The sequence below is a fragment of the Anopheles ziemanni genome, chromosome 3 (genome assembly GCF_943734765.1).
Source record: "Anopheles ziemanni chromosome 3, idAnoZiCoDA_A2_x.2, whole genome shotgun sequence".
NCBI classification, from domain to species: Eukaryota; Metazoa; Arthropoda; class Insecta; order Diptera; family Culicidae; genus Anopheles; species Anopheles ziemanni.
Window position 1 is genome coordinate 5,772,733 of NC_080706.1, and position 16,429 is coordinate 5,789,161.

The 16,429-nt window shown below is 47.7% G+C and overlaps 2 protein-coding genes across 2 annotated transcripts; both read right to left on the reverse strand.

Moving 5' to 3' along the window:
• Positions 1–2,180: 2,180 nt before the first annotated feature.
• On the reverse strand, positions 2,181–3,360 carry LOC131289496 (uncharacterized). The gene is made up of 2 exons (XM_058318771.1): positions 3,005–3,360; positions 2,181–2,931 (listed from the first exon to the last, which is right to left on the reverse strand). The coding sequence occupies exons 1-2, from the start codon at positions 3,358–3,360 to the stop codon at positions 2,181–2,183; spliced, it is 1,107 nt and encodes a 368-aa protein (XP_058174754.1).
• Positions 3,361–14,077: 10,717 nt separating this feature from the next.
• Positions 14,078–16,226, reverse strand: LOC131288593 (uncharacterized). Its single transcript, XM_058317741.1, has 5 exons — positions 15,833–16,226; positions 15,650–15,763; positions 15,397–15,528; positions 14,376–14,769; positions 14,078–14,285 (listed from the first exon to the last, which is right to left on the reverse strand). Exons 1-5 carry the CDS (start codon positions 16,224–16,226, stop codon positions 14,078–14,080), a joined length of 1,242 nt encoding a protein of 413 aa, XP_058173724.1.
• Positions 16,227–16,429: the final 203 nt, after the last annotated feature.

Here is a 16,429-nt window from a genome sequence, read left to right on the forward strand (position 1 = left end):
GCTACTTTGCTTTTACGTACGCCTATCACTGCTCAAGTTTAAGTTACAAAAAATATCACAAACTGCCCGAGGATATAACGATATGCCTTGTCAAGTGGCAGCTGTTTGCTTGTCGTCGAAAACTCTGCAGCAATGCAGCGCTAGGATGGTTGGTATATTGTAAAACATCATTCCATCAACCGCTGCACAACAGTAATCACTTATGTGTTCCGGCTTGCGTTCTTTCCTTTCTGCTTCCCTTTTCTGCTCAAGCGCAAGCGAAAATATTTGCCAAAGCAAAACCCCCGGCCAGATCCTCACGACGAGATCGGGGAAAAATGTTATAGGAGGTGAAAAGATGCTTCTTTCTTCGGTTTTCTGGCATGTCGACGTTCCAATATCCCGATGAACCGTCGCCTGCAGCAGTGGAGCGTCTTTACGTTTCCTTACGTTTCTCGTTTCTTGCAAGGACGGGGATAAAACGGCTTCGTTTAACGACTCTGCACATTTTTTGTTATCACCATGATCGTCATCGTCATCATCAGCTTCGACACTGGAACGGTAGTTTCCCTCCCGGGGATGGCGAACACATGCCTGGTCGTTCATTTTTCTAAATCGCTTCAGGTCTGTCCGTCATGGCTAACGGATCGGTTTTTCGCTTTTCTCTCCGATCCACCCGAAAAGCCCTGTGTCTTTTCTTCGGCGATGTCGCCTGTATGGTCCCACGATAAAGCAGGAGCTTCCATTGATAAATCACGGATTTTATGCGTTTTAGTTGCCATTCTTGGTGTGCGTCGGGTGCTTGAGATGCCATCGAGTGCGTGCTCGAACTGCCCTTGGAGTAGGTGTCTGACCGCTTCCGAGCTGCGCCATTTGTGCGCCAACGACCTGCTACATCGGACGATTGGGAAGGGACACTTTCGATGGCAGTTTTCCCTCTTCAGTCGTCGAGAGACGTGAGAGTGAACGGCTCTGGACGAGTTTCCATCATTACGCCCTTTTTCAGACCAACGTCCAAGAAGGACGTGAACGGAAAGATGAGTCGCCTAATCAGGAGCTGAAGATTTGATCAATTTGAATGAATTGATTGCGGCGACTGATTGATTTATCGTACGGAATTGACCGACCGAACTAGATTGGAGCGATTGCGTCCCAAAATAATGACCGATAGTCGATCAAATGCCGAACCGTCGACAAACGAATCCTTCATGACGTCTTCAAAAGGGGTCGTTGAAACATCCGTTTGTTTTTCGATTATTGCCTTTCCTTGATAACGAACTGGAACGCCCTCGCGGCGAAGAAAGGATCCAGAAATATGATAAAAGAACGTGGACGAGGATTTCGGTCTCGTGTTGTAAATCTAACTCGCGTCGATATCGAACACGACGGATTCCATCGTTATCCGAGGTTATTTGACCTGAGGTGTGGGAGGGAATCGTCACGAGAAATAAATCTTGTCGATATGGGATTAAGGGTTGCTTCCTGGGCGTCGTCGCAGTAATTTACCCTCCTATGGTTTTTATCTACAAGACGTGTCGGATTGTTTTTCCATAAATTGGAATAAGATTTCATGCTGTACTTCTCTCCTTTCTATGTTTATTTTATCTATTTCTAAATCATTGCCAGATACCAAATATGAGCTTTGCCTACCATTTCATTTATTTAATTTAATTTCCAAAAATAAAGCCTTTACTAGAAACATAAGAGTCAAATTCTGTTTTTTAATTAGAAATATCCATTATCAAAACAAATGTAAACACGCTTTAGTTGAAACAATCCCAAACAATTGTTTTAGACGTAAAACACTTCACTTTTTCTTAGCCTTTGAATCAACTTTTGATTTTGCACTGAAACGAAGAAATTTTTCATATTAATTTAATCATTTTTCCACAGTTTGATACATTCATTTCATAATCCACCTGAGTATGGTTGGTATAAAAGTATTTTAAATTCCAAACAAAACGGAATTGTATTCAGTTGTCTCAAAAACTGTAGTTATTTATTTTACATATAATAAATATTTACATACACTCGCCCTCAGCATATACATAACCATGCCTCGCACACGAAACCGATTTTCACTCTCATTACACATTCACTCATTCACTCTGGCTCCGAAGAAAAAACAAAACACGCTTCGTCAAACACACACACATTTTTAAAAGTGGCCTATCGAATCGAATGACACGTCACACTCCATGCTAGTTCTCTGCCTTCACGTCCTTGTTGGCGCTGCGGTACTCCGAGTAGCCCTGGTAGGCGAGATCATCTCCGAACTTAACGTTGCCACCCTGGAGATCGGCCCTTCCCGAGTCACGGTAGTAGTTGCCGTATGGTGAAGCGTAATTCACCTCCGGCCGGGAGTAGTGACCACCGGACGGACCACCGGTGGGAAACTCCTTGTACGGACTGTAGCCGATCGAGCCGAGACCTTGCGGCGAGTACTGCGGCTGGTATCCGCCGGAGAAGATGTCGTTTGTGCAGCAGCTCTGGTGCGGCTTGAACAGCTTCAGGTAGCCGATCACGCCCGGGATGATGATGGCAGCGAAACCGAGCAGCTTCTTGAAGCTGGCCAGCCCAAGGATGAGCGGCAGGAAGAGGAGCAGCTTCAGCTTGAACACCTTCAGTATCAGGAGCAGTGGGATGAAGATTTTCTTCAGCCGGTGGCGCGTGAACAGCGGTGCCTTTTTGTCCTCGATCACGTCGATCTCGTCGGAGATTTCGTCGATGAAGCGAGCCGAGTAGCGGCCCTGCTCGGTTGCCTCTTCTGGAATCTGAAACTCGAGCGCCGTCGACTTGATGAACCGCTCCACGCGACGTAGGGCGTACTTGTACATCAGCTCCCACTCGGAGTCGCTGTGACGCGATTCTCCAACATACTCGAAGCCTTCCTGCTGCAGCGAGCGCAGTTGCGTTTCAGGCAGTCGGACGATTCGGGCATCTCCAGTCAGCCTACAAGTAGACAGGGGAAGGGACAGAGTTAATGCTGGGATATAGAGAGATGCTCCACAACGTGTCAACTTACTGGTACTCGTCCTTCTCGAAGAATTCCCCGAACGTGTTGAGAGCCTGGGACTTGAAACATTCGGCCAGTTCACCATTCAAGCACTGCGCGTTGGTCCTGGCGAGGTAGGGATCGACATTCCCACCCGTTCCGAGGCCGATAAAGTCCAGCAAATGCTTTCCCTGACGCCTTTCCTCACCGACTACTGGGGGCTGTGGCCCGTTGCCCGGTTCACCAGCTGTTGTTTGATCCGGTAGTTTGATGCCCTCCAGCTGTCCTGGATTGACGCAGCAGGCCAGCATCACCACAGCCAACACGATGACATACCTCCAGCAGGTCTCGTGAAACTCCACGCGTCGATCTACGGTGATTCCCATCTCTGGAAGTGACATAAACAGATCGCACCGGTAAGCACATCAGGCGGTTGTGTTTGTAGGTCACTGGGGTCGCGCTGGGGGTCACACAGGGCTCGCGGTCCTATGGCGGTGTCCGTACGACGTTCGTCACGGGCGATGAGTGAACCAAATCTCCCGAAAAGGGGGCCCTCCAGCAGCTCGAACTCGATCGAGCCGGACTAAAATGGATCAACTCTCTCTCTTGCTCCGCGTGTTCCGCAGCAACCGGCGGCCGACATCTGGTCGAAGCTGGTCAGCCCAGCCGACGGTGGACCAGATGTAGCTCACAGCGCTAAGCCTGCCCGTCAGGTTGTCACTGCTTGCCTGCTCGCTCGCTCTCGTCGCCTTCCCGTGCACCATCTCTTTTACTTTCTCTCCCGGCGATCGCACGTCCAATCGCGAACCCCCTTTCCCCTGACTGGCGGTTGTTTTTGCACAACAATGTACTACATCACTCTCACGTGTGTTGGACGCGATCGGTGATCGGTCGGATTGAGATCTCGCGCTGCTCGCGATGTGCTCGCGATAAAACATATCACGTGCAAGCGCGGCTGCACCGGACGCCTCAATACACACTGAAGACGTCATCAAGCATGACGCAGCACTCCTCACCCCGGCCCCAGCGTCTCCGCTCGATAGTTTCTTGCGAGTGGTCACTCCTAACGAGTCCGATATCGTTAAAAAAACCCTAGCTAAGGCAGCCACAAAAAGAAATAGTAGCTGATTGCATCAACCCTTCGAAGCCCCCCGGGAGAGGAGTCGATGGTCTAGTGGTATGCCAAAAACCTGCACCAGCAAACACGCTCAGCTCCACAACCCAGATACAACAACGCTTACATGCGATCCTCTCCGCTGGGAGGTTTGAGATCCCACAAAAAGTACCCTCCAAAATCAACGAAATCCGAGTAATCAGTGCCTGAGTCCGTGGTAGTTCGCGGTGTTTTCTTCGTTGCCTTCGTGCTCCGTAAGACGTTCGCGAGAAAGTACGGGTTGGAATTTGGATTTCACTTAATTGCGGCTCGTGGCGCGCGCGCGCACGCGTGCACGGAACATCAATTAGCCGGTGGACATGTTTGATTTTTCTCCATTCCATTTGGCATCGGTGATAGGTTTTGGGGCGCGACTTAGGGACACCACCGCCCGGCTAGGGTGGAAAGGAAGGGTTTTCCATCCATCTCGTCATAGCATGTTCCATTGTGCAACGTGGAAAACATAATTGCCTTCGGAAGGAATGGCATTGTGCCGGGGAAATGAAAATGTTACCCGACCCAGCAAGCGACGGGTGGAAAGTAGAGATGGGAAATGGCTCGGGCAAGGGTGATGACGTTTGTTGCGTGGCAACAACTGCAGGCTGCCTATTCAACCGTGTCACTTTATGGCGTGCAATGGAGACTTAAGTCACGATGATTAGAGTGTTGCAAAGGGTGCATGTGAAAATAAACCATACAGTGGTTCGATTATTCTCCTCTAATTGGATTAAGATGTCTTGCTTCTTGGTTGTGTAAGCTCTCGGAGGTTTTTGGCTGAGTGCGGCACCACCAACAAAGACCCGATTTCAGCAATATGGGAAACACCAGCCCAGTTGTTTATTTACGAAGTCCTTATGTGTGGTCCCTCTTTAAACAAACAACTTTCTGCGAAAAAAGGTCCCAAGACCTCTGGCTCTAAAACGCCGCCACGTGTGACATAACCTACAAATCCTCGCTGGAACCCGTTTTCATTTTCAGGAACCCTTTCTTTCCCCAAACCGGTAACTTGAAGACGCTGGTGTGCGTTTGCACGTGGCCTCCATCCGCCGGTCCATTCCGAACCATTCCCTTACGCTGGAAGAAAGCTGAACCGGTCTCACGATCCAGTGTTTCTTTCTTTTGCGTAAGCGTGCAAATAAACCACCTCGAACTCGGTGGTGGTTCGGGGCTTTTGTGCAAGAAATGAAACATAAATACAAACTGCAAACTAAGAGCAGAGTTTATGAGGAAAAGCACCACTCGCAGGCACCAACAACGACCGGTCGAAGCGGAAAAGGGGTGTCTTTTGCCGTATCCAGCATCGATTCGGGAAGCTGGCAGACGCCGGTTGGGCTGTGGGGTTTATGAGACTCCAAGGGGGGCGGTAGAATCAATAAATTGAGTTTTCGAGACGTAACGAGTTTTGGAGTGCTTCTCTCATGGATGTTTCGAACGGATTCCTACCAAACTGGGAAACTTGTATTTTAGAAGTCCGCTTGGTGGTTTAGTACGTCTTCGCTTTCGACATATACCCTTATTCGAAAAGGGATTTAAACTCCCTAAACACAAGTGTGACCTGACGTGCACATGTCCCACCTAATCCCACCGAAACACTAAAGTCCTTTGGTCCACAAATGTTATCACCACATCCGATGAAGTAACACTTGGATTACCCGTACCGGCGTATAGGCAGACACTCTTATCGGTCCAATCGAGCACAATTTCACTTTCACTTGAAACTTTCCTTGCAGGATGCGCGCACAAAGTCCAACACCGCTGCCGAACAGTGCCCCCGAAACTGTGTTGCCCCACAATGGCACAAAATGGTCGCTGCCGCGGCGCATCGATGCCAGACTGTCATCCGGAGCAGAGCCGAATGTCAGGCACGTCTGACTCACGTGCGGCCCTCTGGAAGTGGGTGCCTCACTTTCACTTACTCACTTTCGAATTGTCATCGGCGTCGCGGCTTGCGACGGACTCCGGGCACGTACACGTTCCCCAACCGAACCTCGGGCTGCAGTTCACTTCCTGGCCGTTCTGGTCGACGTCAGTTGTCCTCGCCCGGTGCCGGTCCCCGCGAGGGACATGTTGTCGAAGTCGAAGCGGAAAAACGGTCGCGTGGCCACTTGAACGGTTGAACCCGAGCGCCGAAATGGTGCGACCTCCGGCGTGTTCCGATGTCTGAACCGCCGCACTAAGACCCCACGCGAGCGTGTGTGGGGGGAGCAGACGCGCGATACGGAACCACAACATTCACCGGCTATTTGGGGTGGCTTTTTTCCCCCCACGGTTGAGCAAACGGGCTCGAAGGTGTATTAGTGTATGCGTCCGAAGCGAAAGAGGATGAAAGAGAAGGATGCCTGGCTTGCGTCTCTCAAGGAGAAAGGCTCGAGCGAGCTCCCCGTGGCCCGGAGGCCTATGGAGGCATGACCGAGATGGCTAGAGCTAGCCGGAAAAAAGCCTCCACTCCAAGCGGATAATATCAATAGGCTTCATTGTTTCAATTGGGTTCCATCTTCGCGCACACCTCGATTAGCGAACGATCGTAGCGCATCGTGGTTTGCTGGCGAGTGCATGAGTCTGTTTTACCGGTTCGCTGCACCGACGAATCGGCTTGCCCATCGGCACGAAACCGGTTCCAATCTGATTCCGTAATTGGCGCATCTGACCGATGAAGGAATCGCACCGATCAACGTGCGGAAGCGATGGCTTTTCTCGTCAAGTAATCATGAAAAAAATGGGCGAATACTTCAACAATTGGATTACATTGAGGAAATAAAATTAGGTAAAGTAGAAACAAGCTATCGAAAATCTGTTACTTATCGAATTAGATTAATTTACTTCCATTCTTAATACAAAATATTGGTTTAAGATCTTCTTCATCTTCCAAATTCGTGCCCAGTGAAGTAAAGTATGATCCATTAATATAAAATTATTCTTAAAAAAGGCTTGTAGCACGGTTATAAGATTCGATAAAAAGATCATAAAACTAGAATATTTCCCAATTGTGTTGAAAACCCAATCTTTTAGAAAAAAATCACACACATAAAAATAACGATCCTTTTTATGTAGAATACTAGATAAAACACATGGGAAGGAAAACATAAATGCTAATATGATTTTTATTTTTGGTAGATTCAGTTTTCCTAGTGACATATCAGTAATTTCCCGCTAAAATAGTCACCCTCCAAAGGTGCTTGGGCCTGGATGTTGTGGAAAAATTATGTTATAATGCGAATCAATATTTCTAGCTTTGCCACGATTCAAGTCAAGTCAAGCTCAAACTTTTGCTATTGCTCCTCGGCGAGACTTCTTGGTAGAACTCGGTTCGAGTCCACTCCAGAGTCCATGTGAAAAAAATCATGCTTCACGTCCAATTTAAAATAATAGGGTTTATTGCCTCATCTCAACAGTGGACTGTTAAATTGAGTATTATAAAAGTAAAGATACAATGGCAACGGCACAAAGAAAAATTAAATAAGTTATATAGAGCTCTTCGGTTTCTGAAAAATTACCGTGGGTTAATATTTGCTTTGTGCTAATGGATAGAAAAAGTTACAGGTTGACCCAAAATGTTTTCCATGACAAATATTCCTCGAACCGACTCCGACAGGTGCTTCCAAGAACCGTCTGCAATTTTCACCACGAAAACTCGCATCGTGTTGGGAAATCTATCGCCCAAAAATCACGCGACCAAGGGTAGGAAAGTTTCACCGGCGAAGGTTGACCCTGGACCTTGCCAAACTCAGCAGATTGTAATGTGAATCAATATTCCGACCGGATTACGTGAATCGCCGGGCAAGTGAAGGAAACCTAACGGCACCAGCTACGGCCGGACAGTACCAATGCACTTCCTTTCCCTTTCCCGCTCGGTGTGAAGTGGACGAGGAGGGTTTCGTGTCCTATTTATTGTTTTCGCTCCACTCCAGTCCCAGCGGCGTGCAGTGGCCATTGATTGCGAGCCGCCCGTTTTGTCGGTCATGCTCGAAACCTGAACGGAATTTTTGATCAACCGAGTGTAATCTATCATTTGCCTTGGCCGATCCCTTTTTCGGGTGCCTCTGTCGAGTGTTTTTGTTTTTTTTCTCTCTCCCCTTTCCGTACCTTCTTGTTTGCAGAAGCTGCTTGAAGTTCGCGCCGGGAAACTTCTCGGAAGCCAATTTAAACCAATTTGTGGCCCAGCAACAGTTTGCAGGATGTTGTTTTTTCCCTTTCGAAAACAGAGCGACAGAAGTGCGGGATCTCGCTGGTCTGGAGTGCTTTCCTCGGCCACTTTTTGGTCGGTCGATAAAAGTCTAATGTAAATAAAACCATGGATGTCACTTTAAGGCTACCGGGCGAGAGTTAACATCCGCCAATCCGGTGCCCCAGACATTGGGTAATAAATTTTAAATCCGCGAAAATTCCAATTTTCTGCGTTCCTTTGCTACCGCCATGGACGTCGTTTCGGCGTTCGCAAAAGAGGATAAACGACGACGGCTTTCCTTTCAGACGCCGCCAAGGGATAAAATTAATTATCCGACGAGGAAGGTCGACCATCCCAAAAGCCCATAATGGGCGACGGTTTCAGAAGCATGGAATGGAAAAACCGCTCGTGAACGTGATTTAGCTTTCCAGCTGGTGAACAAACGGTGCAAAACGTGTCCAGAAAAAGGAGCTCGACGTGGAAATGTTGGCAGTATCAGACAATCGATTATCTTATGTCAATTTTTATCCTCTCAAATTTGGATGGCACTCTTCGGAAAAATAAATCCAAATGATCTCTAATAAATGTAACTGTAATTAAAAGTGTCCAGGGAAAGTGTCACCAAAAATTTGGATGAAAAGCAAAAAATAATTAGTTCGAAAGTCGTGCCTAAAATTCGAAAACGAACGCCATCCTTGTGCGGCAAATTGACTAAAGCGCCCCCGAGCAAACGAGTACAAGGAAAACCGAACGCACACCGCAATGATGATCCCAAATTTCCTGCCCTCACAAATGGCGCACGAAATGACGCGTAATCTCTCATCCGGGGCTTTCCGATGGCACTTCTACGGCGAAAGGTCACGTCTGTGCTATCAATCTTGCGTCCCTCGCTCTCTGGCGCGCTTATTTGGCCGCTTTTTTTTCCCGCGCATGGTTTGTTTTTCAGTTCGAGTTCGTCGAGAGCGCCCCCTTTTTCCTCCTGTCTGGCGGAGTCTGCGTCCCTTTTCCTACACACCCTCACTTGCTCACTTTCGTTCGGTGTTTTTGTTTTTGTTTGGTGTTGTGCTACCTTTTGTGCTTCTCAATTTTCGTGCTTTTCATTTCACTAAACATGCCAGTTATTGTTTTACGTTGCGATTTCCCTCTTCGTCCGCCGTTTGGCGCTCGAGTGTCTTTTCTCGTTCACGGTTTCATTATTTTCTTTTCATTATCCTGAAGCGCACGACTTCCAATAGCAGTTGTTGACGTTTTTGGGCTTCGTTTTTTTTTCTTCCACCCACGATGTATCTGCGAGTTTTTCCATCGCACAGGAATTTCATTACGAGCTTCCGATACAAATACGGGCTGGCGGGGAACACAGATTCAGCTCGTACTCAAAGGATTCACAACGAGCATTGCGTGTTTCACGTGGGGCACTGAAACTGAACCGTTTCTTCGTTTGATCCTTATTGATTTCACCCAGCGATGGAACACACTTTCTTAAGCTTTGAAGCAGTTTGCCTCTTTATGTAATACTGTAACACGTAGATTTTCTTTCTTACCTTCAATAATTCCCCGTGCCTAAGACGTGGAGGACGGTTGATGTCGCGAACGAGAGCGAAAGTGGTACTGATCCATCGAAAGTTCACCCCATTCGGTTATATATGGCTGAAGTACAGACTAGCCTCGGAGTTGTTGAGTTTGTCCGGGGAGGCTCACCAACGTTACGCCTGTGGAAGGTGGGAGGGCCAAGGTTCTTTCGCTTTCCGTCGGGATCCTGCCAGCGCTGGGGGGAGGAAATGTGGGTCAGCCGCATTGCGTTGCAGTGTTTGTATGTTGGCGGATGATCGCATCATGTGTCTACGAGTGGTCGAAATGAATCATCCAGCTTTATCGGTTTGAGCTTCAATCAATACCAAATGATGAATTTAAACCTCTTTGGCAACTTTACAGTTTATTTTTGTTCGCTATGTATTTTTTATCGTCCAATTATCTTTCTCGTTTAAATTGTCACTTAAATATTTACCAACGCCACCGGGAAAAGCTCATGATGATGGGTTTAAAAAATGCAAACGGCTCATTTTTAATTTTATGCGCTACTGAGAAACATTCCCATACCGAGGGTGAATTTAAAAATTCACGCAAACAGCCAACATTTCCCGACGAGTTCGACGGATTTTTCCCTTCGCAATCAACAGCCAAATCAACATGTGCCGGAATCAATTTCGAGTGTCTCGAATCGTATTCGTCAAGTTGGAAATAAATTCTTTTCCTTCGTTCGGGTTGGTTCATGAATAATAAATTTGATGGGAAATGTGCACCCTCCATTCGCGCCCTGCCGTAGGGATGCTGGGACTTACTTTTCCGCTGATTTCGTTTTTTTGTACGTTGTACTGTTTGATTGTGTCTTGTATACCCCGAATACGAATAATTTCCATTTCTTTCTTCCGCGGAAACTTACTGTATGGCCGGTTTACCTGCGTCAAATCCCGTTTTGTTTCGGTTGCATAATTTCCCTCCTCTGTCCCAGCATCCCTCCGCTCCGAGCCTTCCGGGTGCGTCAACAGTGGCGTTCATCAGTTCCAATGTCATTCCATGAGCATAAGTGTGATTTTTCCTCCCCGCTCCCACCCACGGTAGTCCAATCGCACCGCGGAAACAGCCAGCTGCACTGGAGGAGTGCGGAGATCTGCTTTGCTTTCTTCTCTCTTTTGATTCCGTTTCACGGCGTCGTTCGACGCTCCGGTCCGGATTATGCAACGCCCGCGCAAAACGCCACCAAACAAAACACACTCACTTCGGGCGCGAGCTTCAGGTTTGGAGGGTCCGGTCCGGTTATGCCGGTGGCGGCATCGTCGTAAGCAATGCGAACGTGTGAATCATCCGTGTACTTCAACGGAGGGGCCGACCTAACACGCACAAGCCTTCCCAGGGTGGGGTGCACTGGGTCAGTGGGTGAATGGACCCGCCGTGTCCGGGTTTTTCCAGCGAAGCGAATCCGTGCCCGGCAAGAACCCGACGCTGCGCCAACGGTAACCTTCTGATGGATGATCGGATCCGGCTCCGAACGTGGCGAGCCGTAGTTTTTGGTCTTGCGAAAAAGGTGGGTAAAGCCCAACGTGCTGCTCAAGCGAACAGAGCGGTGTTGTGGGTTACATAACCGAGTGGGGTGTGTTTGTGCCTTGAGAGTACCGTTTACTGGGCTTTGTTGTTTGCTAAATCTTACACCGTTCATCGCCGCACGCTATTTTATCGATGCTGCCCAATGAGTTTTTTAAGCCAAATGGGGATGAAAGCCCCTAAAGGTAGGCAACGGTCGCACACAACCGTCAATGTAAGCAGGATTTTACGTTCAAACGGTTTTTGTTTGGTTGAATTTCCTGATTTTCCGATCGTCCAGGAAACGGTAAGGTTTTTTTTTGGAGGACCGCATGCTACATCCACATTTTTCTATCGAAATGGAGGAAGAACAGAATCTAAATCTCCGTGATTGAAACAAAAATCCGTTTGTTATTTGTAAAATGTGAAGATTTTCCCAGAGCGACAATCCACTGGAGCAAACAGCAACATTGTGATGCGTTCGTCCCAGAAAATGTATTCATCCGTTTCAATAATCGGATACCCTAACACACCAGGGAAAAGTTGATCAAATATTTAGAAAAATTCCAACCACTTTTGGGGTAGTCAAATACGACAAAGAAAACCAAAGGCACCAAGCGCTGGACATTCGAACGACTAAATTGAAAATCACCTACCGTAGCAAATCCACTACGAATTCCAATGTATCGAAGGAAAGGGATTGCCAGCGTTATCGACACCGTTCGCATCGAATGTCGTCCCGGTGACCGATTGGACCGGAATCGACTCTTGTCCCGTTGCTCCGGGATGCTAGCAATAGATAACCGGAGAAAGATTCCATCCAATGAGGATAAAAATCAGAACCTAGATGAAGGACGAGGAGGATCTCGGGGGTGTCGGAGACGGGACGCTGTGGTGTCGTTCGAAGATTGTGTTAACCGAGACGGAATCGTTGGATCGGGTTTGTGTCGGGTAAAACTATCGAGCGAGCAAAGCAGGGATTCAGCAAACCCCATCTCTTCATCCCGGCGACCAACCCAAGTGCCGGTGATGAACTTTCCCGACACTGGCCTTCCGTCGGACAGATGGCATGCGAAGCGGGAGAAGTAAAGCAACCCAAACCCCAACCGGTGGATGCGGAAAGTGAGCTTTTTATTTTTCTCACCATGAAAATGGATACCGTTTAATTTGGCACCGTTTTTATGGGATGATTATGTTGGCTCGTTTGGTCTCGGGCTGCGCTCTAGACGTCTTCGACAGGATCCGGAAGGATACGGAGCGGGCGGCCTCAGATGTGCCCCATCAAACTGGCGAACGGTAGCCGTAATTGAGGCATAAAATAAAATTCAAATTCCAGACATTCGTCAAATTTGTTCATTCACTTTATCTTGTGGCCGAATAGGAGATGGAGGATTGTAGGGCTCGTGAAATATTCCGTGTTATAGCAAAGGTAAATAATGTTAGTGTGGGCTCAACAGAATAGCCTTCCGCTGAATTTGTCGCTCGCTATGTTTTTATCATGATTTCAGTGTTATTGCTCTGTTACTCACCGTTTCATAATTTGAGTTTCCTATTTTACGATCATTTCTGCCATAATAAATGTGTTGTGAAACGTAAAAAGAAATAACATTTCCAACGGAGTTTCTTTGAAATTCGCAATAAATACTGCTTCTTTGGAAGAAATTTTTTTACGAGCCAGTAGTATCATGGCATAGCTATTTAAATTGTTGAAGTTCTCATTTTGTAATGCAACGTGCAAGGCAGCGATTTTTCCTGATTCAATTGCTCTTTTATTTCACCTTCTCTACCACTTAACTGCATTAAGCTCTCTATCAATCTACGTTTTCACTGCCACCAGGAATGCATTATTGCATCACTCTATGTATTTTTTTCCTAGAACTACTCATCTTCCTCCCTGCAATGATGCCTTTCCAAGAACTACTATATTACACCAACGTCTAGCACGAAGCTGCGGGGGCTGATAGCATCCTCTTCAGCACGCTCGACGTTCCGCTAACACTTCGTAGCTATTCCGTTCCTGTGCCACATTAATTGCAATATGCATCGTTCTACTCTTAACTTTATTTAAGTTTTTTTATTGTTTTTTTTTGTTTTTCAGGCCTTCGTTCATGTTTTTCTCTCTCTTAATCATATTGCGTCACGTCTTTCCATCGGTGGAAAAACGCCCACCCTGTGTTTACTTATGACAATCTGTACAACGCGCGAAGTTGTAGAGTGTAGGGAGGATATCGGGAAGTTTACTTAGCTAATAGAGTGTTTCGCTAGAAGCGCTAGCGGCATAAATAAATTACTAAATTACTAGATAGACAAATAATTAAATAAATAAATAAATAAATAAATAAATAAATGAATAAATAACAGTTTAGGCAAAGAGCTGCAGCATTCTGTTCCAACAGAGCGATTCAGCACGGAATGGTGCAGTTGTGTTGTGGAAGCAAAGGACGAGGAAACATGCACGAGCAATATGCGGGGAAAGTATTCATAAGAAAATCATCATCAGCAACGAATGCATCGGTCGATGGGTGACCGGTACAGCACCGGGCCGAGGGGATGGTTGTTTTCATGAATAGCTGTTACAAAAAAAAAAAAAAACCAGAAGCACGACCTTCCCCATAGCGCGTCCCAACAGAGAGAGAGAGGGGCCACTCGTGCTGAAATCTTTCGGAGGCTCCTTTATCTTCGGTCATTTCCATCCCAAGGGCCCAAACTACAGCTTTCTGGCGTGGACCAGCTTGTTGATGTCGTTAAACGTGGTCACCATGGCCGGATTGGAGAGGTCCTTGTAGCCGGTGCAGTCCTTGTAGTGCGCGTCGCAGTCCACCCCGTCCTGGCCGTCCTTGGCCGCCCGCATGTACTTGAAGAACCGCAGTATGTCCGGGTTGTCGTTGGTCGGCTTGCGAAGCTCATCCAGTTCTCTGTTGGGAAAAAGGAAAATAAGAGATAAGTTAGCTTCCAGTAAGAAGGTACCAGCGGGACGACAACGACGATTTGGACTCGGGACTCACCTGCTGAGCTGCGCCGAGATGAGGTTGCTGTACGGGGCGTACTTGGCCGGATTGGCGTACATCAGGCAGACCAGCCGCTGCCGGCACTGCTCCTCCCGGTTGGACACTCCCATTTGCGCGAAGATGGCGTCCAGCCGCGACAGCAGCGGACTGTAGAAAGGGTCGTAGTTGGTCAGCAGCAGGCTGCTGCTCGGGATGTCGTGGAAGATCTTGAAATCGTTCTTCGCCGATTGCTGCTTCCTCTTGGCCGCCTCCATGCCCGGCCCGACGTACGTCACCCGGCCACCGCCGTAGCCAAGCCGGGACAGTGCGTTGCCGGCGTTGGCGTTATGGCCACCCATCATCGACGGGTCGTAGAGAATGCCGTTGTAGCTCGTGCCGGATGCGTGATTGTCTGTCCAAACGATGCGTACAACAGGTTGACGTTAATAAAAGAATGTCTCGTGATTTGCTTCCATTAACGTAAAGGACACTGTATTTGAAGAGTGTCATTAGATGTCGCTGTCATGACAAAGAATTCAATAATTCTTTTCCAGCCCTGTTCAAATAGAACCCTCATTCCAAAGGAATTTGGATTGCAAATCTTTCCTTCGTTGAAATGAAATTTCATGCTTAGTTTACACGTCGCGCAAAAGACTAAAAATACACACGAAAATATCAGTTGTGCTGTCACTTTTTGCGTTTCGTGTAGACGTTGCTATTCGTGAGCCGATCCAAATGAAATCCCATGTTGATTTAAGTAATGTGTCCACCGAAATCTTATGAAAAAAAAACATTATACATCATCACAAACAACCATTTTCCATCCACCGACACTCTTTACCAAATCTATGGAAATCTATTTCTCACTCGCCGACTGAAAAACAAATTTGCGCAGCTTTTGACAGTTGACTGGCCGACTGACAGCATTTTACCGTTTACAATGGTTGCTTTAGGTTTCATGTAAACTAAGCGTTAGAACAGAAACAGCAATTAAGCCAGTACTCTTTTCTAACACGAATACTACTCATGCCACACTCACCGTCCGGAGGCAAATACCCGTGGCCATCGTTCATACCGAAATCGTGATCCGCGTTGTACGATGTGGTATCCTTGAAGTCCAAATCGTCGACCGTCTGCACTGGATGCGACAGACCGGAAACCGAGGAGAGTCCTGCACGGGAAGCCAATGAAAGAACACGATTAATGAACCGTAATTGCCAAACAAACCCGGCGTGGATCGTAAATGAAACGACGCTCTAATTGCATCGGGAAACCCCTTTTCCGAGAATTACCTTTGCCGAGTATTTTACCGAACGAACCGATGATGCTGGGCAGGAACATCATGATGAGTACGGTTTTTACGATCTGCAGCCCGATCATCACCGGCCAGAGTAGCTTCTTCATTCCTGGAAAACATGTTCCAAATGTTAGTCGGCCGTATTTTTTCCTGTGCCGTACGAGCTTGAACTACTTACCCTTGAAGAAGAACAGGCGTCCCGACTCGGAGGCTTTTAGCGACCGGCTGCTAACGGCGTCGGCGGCCGTGCCTAGTAACCGGGCTACTCCCTTCACGACGAACCGGTCGAACTCACTGAGTGTCGTTCCGTTCGCTCCGGCACCTTCCTGGCGCCCGCGACACCTGATCAATGCTCCCTCGATAAGGTCCTCCGAATTGCGGCTGAACCAATCGCTGATGTAGTCGGTGAGTGCATCTTCAAATTCTTCTAGGTCGTTCCGTGACCGGGATTCGGTTTGGTTGCTAATGCCGTCCATCCGTTTCTCACCCGCCGTACCGGTAAAGACTCCTGTCGTCAGTATCAGGATCACTCCCAATGCCATGGGCCGCGAGAGGCCTCGAATATTGACCATATTGAGCACTAGTGACGAGAATAGAGTACTACTCAATACTGCTGCTTCAGGCTTGCTTCACACCAACGCGTCCTAACCGAGGATCGAGGTGAATGCCACTAAAGTATGCTTCCGGCAATAAAGATATCCGTCGTTCTGGTATCGTTCTTTCCGGTCGATGAAGCATCGGAATTAAATTCCACTATTATCCGTGCTCCGTAGCG